A 20048-nucleotide genomic window follows, 5' to 3' on the forward strand; every position below is an offset into this window, starting at 1 on the left:
AGGGTTGTTGTGAATGGCTCTACAACTAGGTGAAGGCTAATCACGAGCAGTGTCCCCCACGGGTCCATCTTGGGAACAGTGCTCATCAACATCTTTTATCAGTGACTTTGACCATGGGATTGAGTGTACCTTCAGCAAGTTTGCTGATGACACTAAGCTGAATGGTGCAGTCAATGCAACAGAAGGAAGGGATGCCATCCAAAGGGACTGGGACAGGCTTGAAAAGTGGGCCCATGAGAACCTAGTGAGGTTCAACAAGGCCACGTGCAAGGTGTTGCATTTGGATTGGGGCAATCCTAGATATGAGTACAGACTGAGAGATGAACTCCTTGAGAGCAGCCCTGCTGAGAAGGATTTGGGGGTCATGGTGGATGAAAAGCTGGACATGAGCCAGCAGTGTGCTCTTGCAGCCCAGAAGGTCAGTGGTATCCAGAACTGCCTCAAAGGAGGAGTGGCTAACAGGGAGAAGGAGGTGACTGTTCCCCCTCTGCTCTGCCCTTGTGAGGTCCCATCTCGAGTATGCACCCAGGCCTGGGGCCCCTAACACAAGAGCGATGCAAAGATGTTGGAGCAAGGCCAGAAAAGGGCCACACATTATTGGAGAGCTGCAGTACTTCTCCCATGAAGAAAAGTTGAGGGAACAGGTTGCCCAAGGAGGTTGTGGATGTCCCATCCCTGGAGGCATTCAAAGCCAAGCTGGATGTGGCTCTGGGCAGCCTGGTCTAGTGGCACACAGCAGGGGGCTTGAAACTAGATGATCCTTATGGTCCTTTTCAACCCAGGCCATTCTGTGATTCTATGTTTCTATGATTCCATGAATTGAGATTGCTAGCTTGGAGAAGAGAAGGCTCCAGGGAGACCTCATTGCAACATTCCAACATTGAAAGGAGCTGACAAGCAGGAGGAGAACTGACTTTTTACATAGGTAGATAGTGATAGGACAAGGGGGAATGGATTTCAATGGAAAGAGTGGAGGTTTAGGTTAGCTATTAGGAAGAAATTCTTCACTCAAGGGGGTGACAGACTGAATTATTTTATTATTCACTGGAATTAGTTTATTTGGCCATTGTCTAAGATAAACCTGAAACTGTTCTAAGTTACATGAAATCTAATAATTTGCAGAATGAAAAAAAAAAAAAAGCAAAAACAGTTGTGGCTACTTAGCAGACAGCTTTAAGTATAATTAAGAACAAATATAAAGAGATACTTATGCAATTAGTAGCCTGTTGCTCAGTCTTCCTAAATTAAAACCAATGGTGTTGCAAATCACTAATGCTCCATATCACAACATATAAACATAACCCATTTGGTTTATTTGAAATCCATTTATTTGAAAGGCTGTCTCTAACAAGTCTTTGACAAAAGTACTCTGAGTAGTGTGTAATAACAGGAGGCTTAAAAAGCCTGCCAGGCTGTGTAAATTGTAGAGTCTTAACATGTGTTTTATGAAATTCTTCTTTTAAATATCCTTTCACTCCTGCCAACTTATTGGTAAACATGTATTACTTATAACTTTTCCTAGCAAGAGAAGAGTTTCAGAAGAAGTACAGAGATATGTAGCATGTTGCAATAGGGGCACATCCACCAAAGTCCTTCTCTTGAGAATTCTAGTGCCCTCAGTCACGGCATCTTGCCAAGCAGCATCCTAGCCTCATTTTTGATCTGCAACACTACATATAACTAAGGATAATTTATATTCAGATCCTTTCTAAAGAAATGCCACATTCTACCTTCAACATCAAAAAAGGCACAGGTATTCTAGGGAAGCTATTTAGAAACTGTTCAGAACAAAATATATATATTAGCTGGGAGATAGAAACATAGTAATGCTGCTGCACTACTTTAAGGCTCCCTCAGGCTATCTATGCAGGGGGAAAAAATGTATGGCAGAGGTCAAAAGTAGAATAATCACAGAGAAGAACTGCAACTGGATGTTAAAAGGAATTTTAAACATTTCTGACTTTTAGTGTTTTTCCAAAGGGAACAGCATCAAACCTATTTGCATATAACAAAATGGTCAAAACAACAGCAAAGGGGACTGAATGTGAATTGCTGCAGAAGCAAAACTAAGTGTTATTAAGTGGGTTACAGGTAGCACATAAGTTGATAGCACAGAAACTGCTCTTTAATTGCATAACAAGTGTGAATATGAAAGGGCCTTGGTCTCCTGCAAAACTATTTTCCAATGGATAGCTTCTCAGCATGTTCAGATGCTGTCTGACACTAATGAGGAGACAATTCTTGCACAGGATTGCTCTGACCACCTGAACAACTAAATTTCCAAGTGAGAGGAAAATTTTTAAAAGGCAGAAGCATACATTTGTTAGGAAATTGTTCTTATCATAATGGGATAGTAAGAAGATTCCTTTAGTAGCATCAAGATATAGCTTATACTTTGCCTCTCACTGAGGTGTGCTTTTTTTTTTTGCTAGTGATACTATCCTCCTAGACTTTGTGCAGGAACGTGTATTTCCTGCTGTTTTACTGGTAGTTGGTGGGGACTGCAAAATTAACAACACTCTTCACCAGTTCTACAGACAAAACAGTTACTAAGTGCCTAACAATGCTGTTTGCAAAAGCATCATTGCATGAATTCTTTATGACTTACGCAAGATGCAACAAATTATTCCTTTTGAATCCATACACAGTTTTTTGTTGTTGTTGTTCTTTTTTTGTTTTTGTTTTTGTTTTCTGTGCAATACAATCCCAAACAGGAAACTAAAAAAGTGAGGAAAAATAGCACGCTTCTAGATAAGAGTGGAAATGGATAAGTTACCTTCCCCAAGTTGAGAGAGAGGGAAGGAAAAAAGAACGATGTGTATTATTAATACAAAACAGATATAGTGGACACATGATAGGAAAAAAAAAATCAATTCAGCTAAGATATGCAATAATGTGTTCTAAATTTGAGATTTTTCAGGTCTTAAATTGTTCCACTCAAAGCCGACTGTCCCATAGTGAACTACTTAACACACACTGGTTCTCGGAGGGAAAGCAATGACTCTGTGGCTAAAGCAAGCACAAGGGTGACTGCAAACAAGGATTTGATTTTGTTGCTCCAGATTGCTGGTGTTACTTCAGCTAAATGAATCTCTTCACCTCTAAGAGCAGCTTTCCTTCCCACTGTAGACAATATGCCTCTCAATCTCCACTTATACTTTGGGATTCACACCTACCAGCAAGGGTCTTCGGGATACGTCTGGGACTAACGTCTTCTCGAGAGCACAATACAAGTGGCCAGAGCTTCGTCTGCCCTTCTCGGGGTGGGGTACACCGATCCCACCGAGGTCCCGCTGCCCGCCTTGGGCAAGGCTTTCGTCGTAGTTTCATCGTCCAGAAAGACACGTTGAACTAGAATCAAATTGTTCTTGGTACGATGCGAATTCCTGGCAGCGACGCTTCACCGCCCGCTCCCGGCTGGGCGGACCCTACGCCGGGCTATTTCTCGGGGTACCAGCGCCCTCGGCCGGCACTCGAACCCTGGAGGGAAATGTCGTAGCGAGCAGAGCTGCAGCGCCGGAGCGCGACCCTTCAGAGAGGGGGCGGGCAGAGCCAAGCTCTTCGTCGGGCTGCACCGGTCCTGAGTAAGGGCGAGCCTTGCTTCACAGTGGGAAGGACTGCTGCCAGCTGTGCACCCCCGGGGCGGGACAGAGCATCCCACCCAAGGAGTGCGGCAAGGAAAGGAGGCAAAACGGGGGCCCCCTCCCCGTTTCTCTTTGCGGTGAGTGAACCAGGGCACGGTAGCGGGCGGGGGAGAAGGGAGCGGCGGCACCCTGCGCTCGGGGGCCGAGAGGAAGGGATTGCAGCACCTCTCGGAGGAGCGGCGAGCAGGTCGCGGCTCCTCAGCTACCCAAAGAAAGACACCAAAACACGTGCCACCACTCTGGATCTTTAACTACCTTTCTCGAGGCACTTCTCTGGAGTCGGCTACTCCTAATCTGATCATCCCAGCCGGCCGCTGGTAGCTTCCCTCTCTCAGCACTGCAGCCTGGACAGCCCAGAGTCCCCGGGCAGCGAAGGGGTTCCCGTACGAGCAAATATTCAGGCTGTACGCCGCTATAGTGTGCACAAACCGGTATTTTTTTCGAGCAGAAAAGCGAGCAGCAATACCGTCAGCTCAGCCAGCTCTTGTTTTGCCATCAGCTGCCAGCCAGATGAAGAGCAATTTGTTCCTTGGTGTTACATCCCACACCTGTCTGACAGCAATCAAACTTTTTCAGGGAAAAATTCTAGATACATTATTTTGTATCCAGAGCGTCCTGGGGGGGGACAACGGAAGTGGGGGTATATTGGGGCCATAACTTACTCCAAACCTGTACTATAAGCAGTTGTTCATTTTTGTCTGCCCTTCCTGCACAGACACTGAGGGGGAACGATGGAGAGGAACTGGGCTTCTTAGATGAGCTGCTCCTCATTTATTATGTTTATTTGCAAGACACCAGGCTCCCTAGCATTAACAGACCTTGGGCTCCACCAGTTCATTTTAACCATCTGCATAAGATCTAACAAGCAAATTATGACTGGAGAAGAGTAGGAAGTAGCTGAACTCTGCACCAGATGTGCATCACTGCTCCCCATCCCCCAAACAAGGAAAAGTGGTGACTTTGGATGTTAAATAGCTTATTGCTAAAAGAATGAATTCCTTCATGTATTACCACAGTAAGGTTACAAGATCTTTAAAAAGATTAATAGCTTAATATTGATTCTGAATTGGAGACTTCTTTACCCTCCCATCCCCCCTCTTCCCCCCGAAAAGGTGCTTTAAGGTACCTAAGTGAGCTGAAACTTAGCCTTTCAGTAATAGATTTTAGCTTAAAAGCACTAAAAGTTCATGTGAGTTGCAAAGTTGCAATTTAACATCATTTTGGTAAATCACCAAATAATTTATTTTGGAGGGGGGGGGGGAGGGGGGGGGGGGGGGGTGGGATGTGGATGGTGCAGGGGAGGCGGTAAGAGGAAAACTCACATTTTTCATCTGATTATTTGGCCCCAAAGGGTTCGGTCTCTTTTATAAAAACTTTTAAAATCACTACTCTGAGCCCGTCTTTAAATAAAATAAAATGAATAACATGTAGTATAAAGAAATTTCCTACTATGAACTGTAATATTGGTATGATCACAAACTTGTCTCTTGTCCACACTTATCCTGACTAGATCTTAGCTCTGATAAAAGAGGAATTCTAAGATTTTTCTTGAAAAAGAGCAACATTAGATTCTTTGCTATGTATACTAAGAGCTAGAGAAAAGAGAGAACGCCTTGAAGGATCTGGTTCCAGTAAACATCTCTTTGTTGGAGTTTAGTGGCTTCCCCTGTAAAACAGTAAGTTTTCTCCTCCTTTCCGGCATTTCCTCAGGACTCAGAGACATTATTCATAGATGTCTATCAGACTTCACAAGTGGCTAATGTTCTGTATCAGACAATAAAGCTTCCTTTATCCAAACCCAATTCAGTTAATTTAATTTGGTTAGCTCTTCTTGTTTCAATGTTCACAATGAAATATAGGCCCACTGCTAAAGAGGATTGATCAAGAACGCCAGCTAAAACTGGAAAAAATCTATCATCTCCTGATAATTTTAACCTAAGACACATAGCCTTTAAAAATAATATATTCTTCTTCTTTTTCCCTGAAGAAATATGTTTTGTAGTATAATAGTATCTAGAAAATAAATAGTTGATTAGACTACTGAATGCGTGTATACATCGACAACTTATATTTAGGAAAGTTCAGTTTTAGTATATAAAAATGAATGGCTGGTCATCAGAAGACAGCAGCATTATGGAGCTGGGGGTGATATGAAATAAAAACATCCAGACTTCCAATGGGTTTCCAAGTCTTACTTCATGCAACTAGAATTTGAAAGATACTGAAGTTACATGTTCATAATATCTACATTTAGGTTGCACTGTTGGTATTCAAAATGGGGTATCTGAGATCCCCACCTACTAATATTGACTATGCTGAGTATATTGTACTTAAAAAGTTACTTCAGTTCTGTATTCCTCGGAACAGATTTCAGCTGTCAGAGACAAACATTAATAAAGACCTTAAAAAAAGAAAGAGAGAAATAAAGAAAGAAATGCATTTTCAAGTAGATAGGACTACACAGTTTTGCTGAGGACTCTCCAGGTAGGCTTCATTTTAAACTTAATATGTCAAAGACAAAAATTTTGACTTCTGCCTTCGGTTGAATAGACTCCATTGGTAACCTAGCTGCATATAGCAAGATATTGATTGATACCAGGTTAGATGAGATTTTTAGGCTGCTGGTTGGGTGTTTGCTCGTATGCTTAATTTACTGCATCAAAGGACACAAATCATTTTAGATGTTTGATTATAATATTAAATATAACTTGAGCTCTTTCAATTTTATATGCTATGCACAGAATTCACCATTTCATTTGCCAATTTAGGAACCATTCTCGGAAAACAATACTGGTGTGCTTGAGTTTCCCCACCTCCCTTTGTTCAGTTAAGCATCTCCAGGGTTGATTTCTTTGTTTTTTTTCTTTTTCTAAATTGTTTTCAGAATGTTCCTATGTCAACAGCACAGAGGCCACTGTATTCACTGGTTCTGCTGGTAAGTAATGAGCCTGCAACTGTGTTCCTGCAGATTAAGGGTCTCCAGATTATGAACCACATCCAGACATTTTTTCTTTTTGAATAAGTAATGTTTTCCTAGCCAAGTTTCTGTCAGTAATTGAATGCCAGGAGATGTTTAGTAATTAGTTCCTGATACTATTCCTGTAGCTCTCATTAATTGTACAGGCCCGTATTACTTATTTTCCCCTCTCCTAAAAAAAGCAAGTAAGGAGGATCAAGAAAGATTGCTGAAGCTCAGGGAAGCTAGGATGAAAAAGGAGAATATAGTGTCTTTGGCACTAAGATGTATAGAAATGCACAGGAACTCTTCCTCTGTTTTCAACTATTAAAATATATCTCTGGGCATTACAATATATGGTTTTATATTCATCAGTACTGAACAAAATGATAATTCAGATATGCAGAATGTGTTTTGGAATATACCAACTCCAGAGATAGCAAAGACATATATGCTCTGTCCTTAATTATGCATGGAGAAATAATGCTTTCAAGAAGTCAATCCTAAATTAAATCAAAAATCCAAAACAAAGTTAAGAGCCTAGAACAAGGTAATGAACTAAAAGATACTGGGTAAGCCTCTGTAAAAACTCTAATTCATGTAGGCTTTCAAGACTCGGAATTTTGAAGAGAAAGAAAAGATGTGACATGCAATTAAGTATGTACCATAAGTACACCAGGGAAAAAAATTTAAGGGACTTACACATGAACAGTGTGTGAAAGCACTGATAAACTGTTTATAGACATGAGCATTTACAGAATAAGACTTGCATGCCAGAAATTGTAACCATTCCTTACAGAATAAAATACTGTTTAAAAAAAATCTTTGCCCCTTCACTATTACTCATTAACTTTCGAGCAGTTATAGAAGTTTAGAAGAGCATTTCAAGCCATTCTATATGAACCAAACCAAACTTTACAAGTCTGAATTTAGTTTTGTTTTCTAGCTTCTATTCTGGTATGGGCTCTTCATTTTTAAAGTATCGATTAGTATAAAATTATATGCTCATCTATGGAAATTAGTTAGGAAATACTTTTATGTTTTGTGTTTTATGTTTATACAGTTAGATACAACTATTGCCAGTATTTTCTGTTCAGATAAGGATTTCTCCACACAAGAAAGCATTTTAGATGTATGTTAAGCTCCAGTAACTTTTATTTTAAATTACTCATTATGTAAAATACTGTAGAAATGTGTTGTGTAGGGAAGACCTAAAAGGGGAAGTGACAAGGACTACAGAGATTGAGCGTATTTCTTTTCTTTTCCAGAGTTCCAGAATTAAAAATTACAAAGCAATCCAACACATTTTCATCCAGGAGTATAAATCAAGATTGAATTTCTAAGTCTGGGGCATCTTCTCTGATTTTTATTCTCTGTTCTTGTACACAAGATGTCAAAAAACACGACAGAGAACTCAAATTACACTCACTCAGCTCTTCTAGGTTTTCTCCTGGCTAGCATTTCACTGATCACTGTTGTCATGAATATATTAGTATTATGTGCTGTGAAAACTGAAAAGAAGCTGCAAACAGTTGGCAATTTATACATTGTTAGCCTCTCTATTGCAGATCTTATAGTTGGTGCAGCTGTTATGCCCCTTAATATTGTTTATCTCCTAAACCGTGTGTGGACTCTAGGCTTAACAGCATGTTTGTTCTGGCTGTCAATGGATTATGTGGCCAGTACTGCATCTATTTTCAGTCTCTTCATATTATGCTTAGACCGTTATCGTTCAGTTCAACAACCACTGAAATATCTCCAATATAGAACAAAAATGAGAGCATCACTGGTGATTTTGGGAGCTTGGTTGCTCTCTTCCTTATGGGTCATCCCAATCCTATGGTGGCATGATTCTGCTAATGATGAGAAAAGGAAAGGAAAGGCAAACTGTGACACTCAATTCTCTCATGTCACTTGGTTCAAAGTGTTGACAGCCATTGTCAATTTCTATCTGCCCTCTATCATAATGTTATGGCTCTACTGTAAAATATTCAGAGCTGTTCGAAAACACTGCCAGCAGCGAGAAGTCGTCACTGGATCATACTGCTCTTTCTCTGAAAACAAAAATGTAATTCATGGTAAGACAAAGGACAAGCAAAATATTTGCCTCCAAAAGCAAATCTTACATGAAAACACATCTCATAAAGACAAGCAAATGTCCTCTGAGCACAAAAGTACGGCAGCAAAATATCATTTCAGTAATTCTGACAAGTCTTCAAAGGCTTTTGTTAGCAGCAGTAACAGCAAAGCCTTTCAATGTAGTTGCTTGCCTCTCACCACTGCCCAGTCTGAGCCAGATCTGGAGAAAGCAGGAAAGAAGTGTGTGTGTGTAAAAAAGGACAATAAAAATGAAGAGGACCCTCACTCACAGGACAGTGACTTAAGTGCTACATCAGACAGTGATACTTTCACAGAGAACGTACCTTCTGGAGAGCAATCCAATCCTAATCCTGATAGAGCCTGCAGTCCTCAGGAAAATAAAGAGAACAGGGATTTCAGAGGACTGAGTTACCTGAGGAAAACCTGGCAAACCCTGCATACTCATTCCAAAAGTCGTCTTCGAAGACAGCATGTGAGCAGGGAGTGGAAAGCAGCTAAGCAGTTAGGGGTCATAATGGCAGCCTTTATGCTGTGCTGGATTCCCTATTTTGTGTTATACATGGTAACTGTTTTCCAACACCGTGAACAATTTTACACATTACATATGTTCACTATATGGCTTGGCTATGTGAATTCCACCTTAAATCCATTCCTGTATCCTCTTTGTAATGAGAATTTCAAGAAGACATTCAAAAAGATCCTTCACATTCAGTAATATCAGACTGGCTTTTTTTCTGAGCTAAAAAGCAGCACGTAAAATCAATCAAATGAAATGTTCCAATTTCAAAGGCAAATATGGATAAATTAGAAGGCTTTGGAAAACTACGTTATAAACTTGTGGTTAGTAAAAGTGGGATATATGCATGTAACAGCTTCAACATGTTTGAAGAACTAATTCTTATCAGGAATCTGAAAAGCTCAGTAGCCAGTCTCAGAACTGTTACACTATTGTAAATATTTTACGATTTGAGATTCTCTCTTTCATCATATAGAACAAAACTGAATGTACGAAAAGAGATAATCAGGGATTATAAGTTATTCAGCTACAGAAAAGGCAGAAAGAGAATACTTTTCTGTGACCGGTCAAATATTTCTTTTCTCCTTTAACTTACTGCTTTAAGCAGGGAACACACTGCTAGGGGAGAGAGATCTTCTGCAGAAAGAGGTACTTTGCATAGTTAAAAAAGAAGCTTCTACTGAAAAAAGCTACCCCGTTTATTTATAGCTTTCTCCAAACCATACACTTCTTTGAAAGTCATATTTTAACCACAGTATCTAGTTAATATAATGTTTGCTTCATTTATACCAGTACATTCTAACTTCACTGAAAAAAGTAGTATTATTATGTCCTACACATCTTGCTAAGACATTCTGAACTCAAGATAGTATCAAGAAGCGTAAGCTGTTGTCTCCGAACTTAGAGAGTGTAGCTGATTATGGCCTATATGTATTTTTATTCTTTCTATGACTTGGCAAATAGCCTACGCATGCAGCAGCAATGCTAATGCTTATCTTTATGACAGGCAAACTCTTCTCGCTACAGTGAGACAATGTCCTAAGCAATAACTCAAGCTTGCAAAATAGGAAATAAAATACATGAAGTATTTTTACATTTCCTGTCCCTTACTTACATAAGTCGTGCTGTAAACACCATTAAATATTTTAGAAGAAACAGAATGATAGAATACTTAAGGTTGGAAGGGGTATCTAGAAGCCACTTAAATACAGCTGTGCTTTTACAGTATTCTCAGGGCCTTATCCAGAATTTCAACAATATACATATGTTAAAAGGGCTTCCTTTGAAAAAGCTAAAAGGCAGCTTTGACAGAGAGGTTTGCAGGTAAGTTTCACCCTAGCAGCTCAAGTCATTCCCTTGTTAAACCATCCATTTAACTGTTTCTAAGTATGAACAGTGCAGTGAGATAAACCTTACTTACCAATCAAAGGAAGAAAACATAGTTCCTTAGCAAAAGAGTGCATAGTCACCTACATTACATGAGCCAACTTATTAGGAAGCTGATGATTTAACAGAACAGTTACAGCATAAACCAAACTCTGCAGATTGGGAAGGAAGATGGAGAATTGAGGCCAAGGAAATCTCTGGTCCTGTATGATCCAAATATGTCAAGACTGTACATCTGTGGTACACAAGTAAAACATTCATTTCTATACTGTGATGGAACTAAGCAAAAGAAACATTTTGAGCGAACACTAAATCTGACCTCTGGGGCAGAATTACTATGGGACTACCGTTACACTGTCAGTTTTAAGAAGACCAGAACCAGATAACTTCGCCTCCTGCAGCGGGCCTGCTTTGCAGGGGGGCTGGACTCGATGATCTCTTGAGGTCCCTTCCAGCCCCTACAACTCTATGATTCTGAGACTCTGTGACACCTTCAGCAGCAGATGTCATATTTGTATATAATGGTGAATTGCATTTAATGGTGAATTTTCCACACATTTCAGGAAGGGTGACTAGAGAGGCATCCTGAAAGTTCAGTGTCAAAAGAATATATTATCACTGTCATTTTGCTATGCTTATGAATTTACCACTTTTAGAATGTTTGCTTGCTTCTGAAATAGCTGTTAGTTAGCTTAACAACAAAGGTCTGACGGAACTGGAGCTGTTTTAACAGTGCTCTCATGAGTTTGGTGCAAAAAGTTAAATGGATGTTCTGTGTATTATCTTTATTATATCAGAAGACAAAAATTGTAACAGTTGCAGGAGTAATTCTCAATTCTATGTTCTTACTGATCTTGAGCTACTTAGAGTCTTTCTGTGCCACACATGCCTATTTTGTAAGTGAGCATGACGAGACTTAGAAGAACAATTAAACACTTAAGACATTTGCATCATGCTTATAATTTTTTGATACAGTACACTAAATAAATGCAAAGTATTATTATTCTTTCCGTTTTATATCTGTTAATTAAATGCCTGAATGTCAATAGATGTTTTTAAAGTACTTAACATTAAATGAAGGCCTACTGTCTCTGCACTTTTCTAAGTGGTTAGCTTGATATTTTGAAAAATGCACTAAATTAATTAACATAGTCTAACGTATCAAACAAGGTTCAGAGATTGATTAAATTTGGTCTTAAGTAGTATTCAGGAATGACTGCAATCAGAGAACTCTAATGTAGAAAAAAAATATGCCAAAATATACAGATAGAAGACAGAAGTAGTAACATTCATTCAGAAATTATGGCAACTTTTGCACTGCAGGAACAGTGTCTGTGCAAGTAATAAAACAACCCTTTTTCTTTTAGACTACAGAGCAGCAAATTCTGAAACATACACTCTTATTCAATGCCATTCACAAACAGTTCTTAAGATCAATAGCAATTGTGCTCTTTTTTTTTTTTTTTCCTATTATAACATGCAACAGCGATTCCAGATAAAATAGATGGTAATCTAGGTGTGCACTAGGGAAATAAAAGAAAACAGCATACTGATTCAAGCCACAGTCACTAATATATAGCACTAGAAGACAATAACCCAGGGGCTACTTAGATGATCAAGAAGTGTTGATCATGGCAATTACCTTTCCTGACTTTAAAACGTATTAATAAATGAAACAGCAACTATAAAAAAAAAAAACAACAGTGAAATCTGGCATTAAAAAAAAAAAAAAAAGATCGCCATTAAAAAATCAAAGCATACTTCTGGTATGACTAAAAACTCTTCAAGTACAGAAGAACTAAAATTAAATTAATAAGCTGCCTGGATTATTTTTTTTTAATGTCCTTTCATTTTTGTCCATAATCTAAATGTGGCAATTACAAAGATGGGGAAAATTGTCATAGTAGACTTCTCTCATATGTTAGATAGAATTGGTAATAACAAAACAGGAAAATTGGAGACTTCCTGTCTTAAGCTTCCAGTTAGCGAAGTATGTAACAAGATTTATCAAGTTTCTTCTACTGAGAAGCAGAGAAAAGCAAATCAGGGCAAGGAATGAAGAAACCTACTGCCATATAGGGCCAAGCCTCCAGGCGTGGTTTCCTGCAAATATTTTCAACATTTTCCAGTTAATAAACAAGGTCAGAGGACTCACAGTTTTAAGTGAATGAAATGAATTTCTTGGAATTTCTTGGACTGAAGTTCTACTTTGAGGGTGTGGTTAGAGCAACCAACTTTAAGCAGCAGAAAAATATACTCACCCTTCCACTTTTCTTTGTGTCAATGGGGACATCTAGTGGGAAATGAGCAGAATTGTGGGATTCTGTATCAAGTACGACGTAGCATGCAAGTTTATTAAAGGAGGCGTGTAATCTGGAAATGGATCCTGCCATCTAATATGTGTTTCATTCTCTGCATTATTTAACCCCTGCAAAGCTGCCATCCAGGGAGTCCCCAGCCTACAGTGATGTAGCAGGCAATATGCAGAGTTAGTCTCTTCCAGGTACAGATTTCCCATTTGACGTGTCTTTGCTGGCCTTGGTGAGGCTCCACTCAGCCACAGCAGGGTGTTGAGGCTCCTCATGGAGCTCAGTCCTGCAGCCTTTCAGCTGCTGCCCTCACTGTGGTGTCATCCAGAGGCCCGAGCAGGGTTTCCTCATCCAACCTGGCGATAGGGGTGTTAAACATTACCAGCACAGGTCTCAACCTCCTGGAAAACCCCCATAACCCACTGGTGGCTGCCTTCTCCACCTGTTGAGCATGGCTTTCTGTGCCCAAAAGCTGGGTTTTAAAACAGCTTGTTGACCACCTGTTCAATCTGTGTCTTGCTCAGATTATTTCTCTTGCCAGGTATCATTGAAGGTAAAGGCTTCAGAGACAATGCCTATATTGTATTAGGGACTACATATATTGGCAGCAGCTGTGGTACCAAGTGTCACGGATGGCATAACTGGGCCGAGGACATTTGCTGACATAAAACTGGGAATGTCTCTAGCATTCAACCACCATGCATTTATATGATCACCTGCAGAGATTCAGCTGACTAAATATGCTTGATAAATCTGGAATCCTTGAACACTTCACTAGCACATCAGAAGCATATTCAAAGAAGAGCATCCTTGTGCCGACTGATCTGGTATAACCACAGAGGAGGAGCAGAGGGTGGTTTTCAGTCCATATTACTTCACGAGCCGTAAACAGAGTGTACTTCGTATCTTCTCGCCTATTCGTGCAGTTGTTACAGCGAATGCACTCAGGACGGCACAGAAAAGAACCTTCAGAAACGGCCGGTTTGGGCAGGGCTGCCGCGGGCACTACCTGCACCACACCGCGCCGCCACAAGGGAGCAGCGCTGCGCTGACTGACATTCCCGCCCCGTCCCGCCTCAGGCGGAGCCAACGGACGGGCGCGTGCGCAACGGTCGCTTCTCCTCCACGCGCCCGCTCCCTTCCCGCCCTCCTCGGTCAGGTGATAGAGGCGCGGTAGCGTCATGCTTCGCGTCAGCTGGCAATGCCGGAAGTACTGCGCGCTGGAGCCGGTGAGCGGCCGCGCGCGGTCGGGGGCCGTCTGGCGTGAGGAGGCGGTGGTGGCTGAGGGGCATGGAGGATGTCGGCTGCCTTCGGGCTCCCGGCTGCGTACCCTCAGCTCACTGTACCCTGGGCTGGCCTCGGTTCCAGAAGGGGAGTTGGGGTTCTGTCACGGAGGGCGAGAGTGAGTTCGTCCCCTGCGGTGCCGCAGTGAGGAGGCGGCGCCCCCGTTGCGGGACTGTGTGGTGCGCCCCGGGCAGCGCCTGCCGCGCTCAGAGGTGGCAGCTGAGGGGCAGCACGTCTGCAAGTGCCTCAGGCGGCCTTTGCGTGACAGTAGTAATCTTTCTGGTACCTAAAGAGAGGTGATGAACGCTAGGGAGGTTGACTGCTGACACTGTCTGATAGTGAGCAGTTTTAAACTAGAAAAGTCGGGAGGCTTAGGTTAGATGTTAAAGAGAAGTTCTTTTTCAGAGGGCGGTGAGGCGCTGGCGCTGCTGCCCAGAGCTGTGGGTGCCATTCCTGGAGGTGCCCCAGGCCATGGAGGGGCCCGGAGCAGCCAGCCCATGGCAGGCTTGGGGCTGTGAGGTCCCTTCCATCCTAACCCTGCTGTGATCCTAGAAATAGGGAAAGCTTTCCGTGCTCCAAATATAGGCTTGGTAACAAGCATCAGATAAGCTCAATATCTAGCTCAGCTTTTCTGAAAAAGCACCTTAGATAGTGGTAAGATATACTAATTTCCTTTGCTACATAGAAAGGAGGTCTTCAGAGTATTCTCTATTCTATAGTGGAGTGGAATTTTTTAGACAACATGGGCTTTAAGGTGTTTTTGTGTATCTGGTTTAAAACCTGTAACTTCATGATGGTTCTAAAGGATATGTAACTGCAGTCATATTCTTATGATAGATTACATCCTCCCTCAAGGAGAGGACGAGTGTTAATGAAACACCTGCTCTGTGGTTTTCTGGACGTGTTTTTCAATTAGACTCATCTGAATGCTTGCATGTTTAAAAGCAAGTGCAAGGGCTTGTCCTTTTCTTCTGGCAATTGTTGTTCATTACACTTGTTAGATTTCTTGCCAGTTACAGAACTCAGGAGTTATCTCTAACGTATATTGGTAATTTTTTTTGCTTCAAGCTCACTTTGCAGATGGGCTCTTGTGAAATTCTGGGTTCTGATGTCTCTTTATTCCTCACATTCTCCTTGTGATGGTTAATACTGTTAGAAGCTGTGGGTTTCTATCTGCAAGTTCTACAAAATGTACCTACAACACGTTTATATGTAACTTGTTGCACAAAATATAATGTACTGATCTTGTATAAGAAAGCATGTGAGTATTTGCATGCAAGTACATAAAATTATACTTTCAAAAGTGTCAGTAGATCAGAAGTGATTGTCTATTCTGTTCTGTTTACACACGTATAGCTTAGTGAGGTCCTCTGCTCTTTAAGTACAGGTATAATGGAATTAAGTAGGATGTTGAAGTTCCATCACAGCGGATGTGCTTAGGCTGGTATTTTCAGCGTGTGGTACATGGCTGCTTGGTGTTGTCATCTGGGTTCTTGGTCATTTAAAAATATTTGACTGTACACTTTGTTGGGCATGTCACGTGCATGTACATAACTAAAAAGGGGAATGGGATAAAATGAAAACGTATTCCATAGGCTGAAAAAGAACAAATAATTCAAAGCGAGTAAATCTCTAGTTATAATAAAGCTTGTCTGACAAAGTAGGCATTGACTTCATGTTGCTTTTTGTTATTAATTGTATAAAGTACTTTCCTGAATTTGCTTCTGAAAACAAACCAACAGGAAGAGGGTGTTTATGGATTGGTTTTGATTAGGCAGCTAATGAAACTCTCATTAAAAGTTTTATTATAGACATTTTGGGATGACACGCAATGCAACCTGACTCAGTTACTGGTAATGCCTATGTGACATATGAGTGTTTGCTTGTCTTATGATGAGCAATCTGTAGTAATTTTTCTTGGAAAAAAAAAATTGGTGAGGTTTAAGACCTATGTAGTGAAGTTTAAACTAGCTGGTTATTAATACATAAGCATATGTGACTTTTACATCTTAAATGCAGGAAAAACAAGTCTTACTGAAATGATCAGAAAATGCCATGCAGTTACTTCTACTTTGTATAGCCACTGTATAGTCAAGTTTTCAAGAAAATAATTTTCTTTTTGCTAATAGAAGTCATATGAAAAGGTGTTTTTATGCAAGCTGTGAAAAATTTGATACCACAAATTCCAGTTATTAAAAATTAAAGTTAAAAAAAAAAAGAAAAATAAAGTCAAATTAAGCAGGATAAAATATCATCTACACCAGTTAAAGCAAGACATTGTGACAGAACCATATATTCATCGTGATGGAAAATATCTAACATATACCAGAAGAATATATTTCACAATTTACACAGAAGTAAGGAAAGCTTGTACAGTAGGAAAAGGAGATCATCTCTATACTCTTAGAAACAATAGCACAGATTACCTCAAAGACTTGGCTTGAGGAAGTGTTGTGAAAGGAAAAACATAACTGTGTCTTTCTGATTAATTGGAGAAATTCTTTCAAAGAAGAAGCTGGTGATTTGGCAGTCATGAAGAAATTAAAAGCATCTTTCTTTTTTCCCCCATTCCAAAAAGCATGAAGAAAATCTGTGAAAGCTGTTTTAATTGCACCAAGTTTCTTAAATTTTCAGAGGAATAAGATTTTCTATACTTTACATAACAAGGTATATTTAAAGGAAACTTTAAGTAGTTAAGTGTAATATGGTCATTGGAGCATATACTCATACAGCTTATCTGCTTTTACAGAATTGTCTTTTCTTGTATGTTTAATAGTGAACTACAATCATGGCAGCAGTCAGTAATGAGTCCCAGAACCCTGTGGATCCTGGAAGTTCAAAGCTGCAGTTTGCTCCCTTCAGTAGTGCCTTGAACGTAGGATTCTGGCATGAACTCACCCAGAAGAAGCTCAATGAGTACCGATTAGATGAGACTCCAAAAGTTATCAAAGGATACTACTACAATGGTAAGTGGAAACTGAATGTCTGTCTTAGTTGTTTGGGTTTCTCCTGTTGTTCCTCTAAATATTCATATAACATGTTTTAGGTATTTTACTGAAATATTGCTAGGATTAGGAGTGCTGCTGAATGAGATGGGAATTCTGGTGTGTCCGTGGGTGTTTTACGAACCCTAGATTAGTTTCTTTAATTTTAAAACATATGTATTGTAGTTTAAAAGATGCATGTTGCTTTTTTTTTTTGGCCAGGCGATCCATCAGGTTTCCCAGCTCGTTTGACGTTGGAATATAGTGCCTTTGATATGTAAGTATGTATTATGGTTCACCTTAATTCATATGTGGAGAAGCTGGAGAAGCTTTCCTTGCGTAACAGTAATGCTGTGACAGAGTATCACTTGGAAAAAATCTGTAAAAGATCAATTCACATTCTCATGAACTTTATAGCTGCAGAGAGAGTATTTGTGACTCAAAGTACTAACTCCCTGTTTTTGAAGCAGTGTATTCATCTGAAGGGCCAAGCTTAAAATACACTGAAAAGTCTCAGTTTCACTTACTGTTTATATGTGTTTATATAATACCCTTTTTTCCACATTTCATAGGCTCTTTTGTGTAAATAATGATTTCAGTCATCTGATTTCTGGTTAAAGCTTTCTTAGTATCTTTATAAACGAAATATTCTTCCTTTAGAATTAAGGTCTCAAAATAGCTTTTACAATCTCTGGTTGTTACGTTGTAATATCTTTGAAAGTAGTATTTAACCTTTGACTGAAATTTCCTATTTTTCTTCTACTCCCAAAGTGAAGCTAGAGCAAAGTTGTTCTGTGTATGCAGCAAAACTGAGATAAGAGAGGAAATCCTTTTTTTTTCCATCCAGTTTTCATTTTGAGCTAATGCCAAATTAGTATAACTGACATAGGATCTGAACAGATGCCTTCATAGTCAATGCCTTTTTTTTTAATTGGTGGATCACAAAGTTGTGGATTACAGAAGTGAATTTCTCTGCCTTCTTGGGATATTAGGAGTTGTAGCAAGGCTTATTGTTTTTTGAGATAATTTCATAGGACACAATTTTTATCTAAGAACTTTTTGATGTTATACTGAAAGTGTGTTCAGCATGTGCAATTGGAAGAAAACTTAATATTTTAAGTGTGTATTTCTTTATGTGAATGAAGTATTGACATGAAAAGTTCAGTTTTAATTCTTTCTTAGTGTAAGTCACATTTATCATTAATTGTTTGTTTGAATTCATTTTTTATATTTTCCTTCAATCTAATTCTAATTTTCTGCCTTGCTAGGAAAACCCAGATTCCTCATGTGTTTTGAAATCATAATGTGGATGTTCTCTTGCACAGGTTCTTATAACGATCCATATTTAATAAAACATGGTCACAAACATATTTTCAGCAGAGCTCTCATTAGCTTTTGTTCCTGTGCCTCATTGTTTTTCAGTTTCTGGACAATTTTACCCCCTTAGGAGAGCAATTACTGCTACTAGTGTTTGTGTGGAAGATGTTAGTACACAATTCCCAGTGTTCTCTTTTGTTGTTTTTTTTATTCAGCAATGCTTCAATACCAGCACGTTGCTGTCCTGCTTTTGGAACATTGTATAATACCAACACTTTTGAGACTTTCAAGTCCTGTGATAAAAAATCACTTTTGGAAAAAGAAGCAAATGAGGTAAGGTTAAAATCAAATCAGCTGGTTGAATGGTAACTGTTGAGTCCCGGCCTAACCAATGATTGAGCACCTGGGGAAAGGATCCAATCAGCCCTGGGTGCACAGGTGAAGGCAATCAGCTGTGCGACCAGAAGGTTGGAGCCTGGCTGCACCTCTCTTAGACCTCATTGAAGGGCCCATTGCCACAGGGGAAAGAACTTTGGTTGGAGATCCCTCTCCTGTGGGGTTTTCCTTATGAGCCTAGGTCTTCAGAGATGGGTGAGCACTTTTCCTTTCCCTTTTTAACGCGTTTCCATTCACGCTAGTCCCTTTGTCATTGCACGTCCTCTATCACCATTCCACTGCATTGATCTTTCTGATTGTTACACTGGTAAAGAGATGGTTTGAAAATAGCCACTGATTTGCTTTATAGCCTCTGACCCCCCAAAATTAGAGAGACTGTCCATACTCACCCATATAATTTAATTTATTATGGTAAGAGAAGTTTGATACTTGCTTTTTTACTGTTCTTTGCAAGAACAATAGAGAATAAAAAGAAAATAGCAAGTTGATAATTATACTTGAAGATCTTTTTTTCATTGTTCTATAAAGCCGTGTATTAAATTCAGTGCTTACTAGAGCTGCCAGTGACTTGCATCCTATAGATCATATTTTTAATTTGTTACAACATCCAGAAATCAGGAAATGTCTATTTTAAACTGAATTACTGCAGTCCATCTATCAATGTGACAGAATGATGGGAAACAGCCAGAAGTTTGAGATAAAGCAAGAGAAAGGTGGCTGCCAAAGGAAGGGGCTTATCTGCTTGTACTGTAACCAACTCATTTAAATGTGAGGGCTTAGGGAGAAGAGCAAGTCTAACAAAGGCAACTTTTTATTTTTGAGATGCTTTACTTTGACCGGTCTTCAATTCCTTGGATTAGATTTATTGGCTGCCTGCTGTCTGTGGGTAGCAGTTTTCATGTATATCTTCACTCAAGGCCTGTTGTGGCATAGTACTTCCAATTAATGACAGACACAGAGCAGTTACTTTAATTATGTTCAGAGAGTTGAGGATGGTCAGAAAGCTTTATTCATTCTTGCAGGTTGTTTGTTTATTTTTTTTTAAGACAAAGAACAAACACTCCTTCCTCCTATGTATTATGGTTTCTTGTCTCATGAGTGTACGGTGCACTGCCTTCTTGATTGTCTCAACTGTTTTAGTCAAATTTCAAAGTA

At 39.8% G+C, this 20048-nt stretch overlaps 2 protein-coding genes and 1 long non-coding RNA gene across 11 annotated transcripts in view; 2 read left to right on the forward strand and 1 right to left on the reverse strand.

Moving 5' to 3' along the window:
• LOC107054455 overlaps positions 1-14354 on the reverse strand; it is a 143416-nt gene extending 129062 nt beyond the window's left edge. For 2 of the 4 annotated variants that reach the window (XR_005839385.2, XR_005839384.2), the window contains exon 1: positions 3177-3343. This is a non-coding gene — a long non-coding RNA (uncharacterized LOC107054455). Of the gene's footprint in view, positions 1-3176; positions 3344-12864 lie in introns of those variants that run through there. The other 2 variants (XR_005839388.2, XR_005839387.2) reach the window with 1 other exon arrangement.
• Positions 3469-11609, forward strand: HRH1 (histamine receptor H1). Its single transcript, XM_004944510.5, has 3 exons — positions 3469-3721; positions 6529-6579; positions 7869-11609. The coding sequence occupies exon 3, from the start codon at positions 7991-7993 to the stop codon at positions 9413-9415; it is 1425 nt and encodes a 474-aa protein (XP_004944567.1). The 5' UTR covers positions 3469-3721; positions 6529-6579; positions 7869-7990; the 3' UTR covers positions 9416-11609.
• Positions 14106-20048, forward strand: part of ATG7 (autophagy related 7) — a 98800-nt gene continuing 92857 nt past the window's right edge. For 3 of the 6 annotated variants that reach the window (NM_001396468.1, NM_001396467.1, NM_001396469.1), the window contains exons 1-4: positions 14106-14141; positions 16973-17162; positions 17403-17457; positions 18713-18830. In NM_001396468.1, the coding sequence (NP_001383397.1) occupies positions 16985-17162; positions 17403-17457; positions 18713-18830 (351 nt within the window). In that variant the 5' untranslated portion in view covers positions 14106-14141; positions 16973-16984. Of the gene's footprint in view, positions 16864-16972; positions 17163-17402; positions 17458-18712; positions 18831-18948; positions 19089-20048 lie in introns of those variants that run through there. The other 3 variants (NM_001030592.2, XM_040646210.2, XM_046899882.1) reach the window with 3 other exon arrangements.

This window comes from Gallus gallus, chromosome 12 (genome assembly GCF_016699485.2).
Source record: "Gallus gallus isolate bGalGal1 chromosome 12, bGalGal1.mat.broiler.GRCg7b, whole genome shotgun sequence".
NCBI lineage: Eukaryota > Metazoa > Chordata > Aves > Galliformes > Phasianidae > Gallus > Gallus gallus.

What these genes read in the sequence shown, in the direction of transcription:
- HRH1 (XM_004944510.5), top strand. Translation starts at nt 7,991, where the DNA reads ATGTCAAAAAACACGACAGAGAACTCAAATTACACTCACTCAGCTCTT.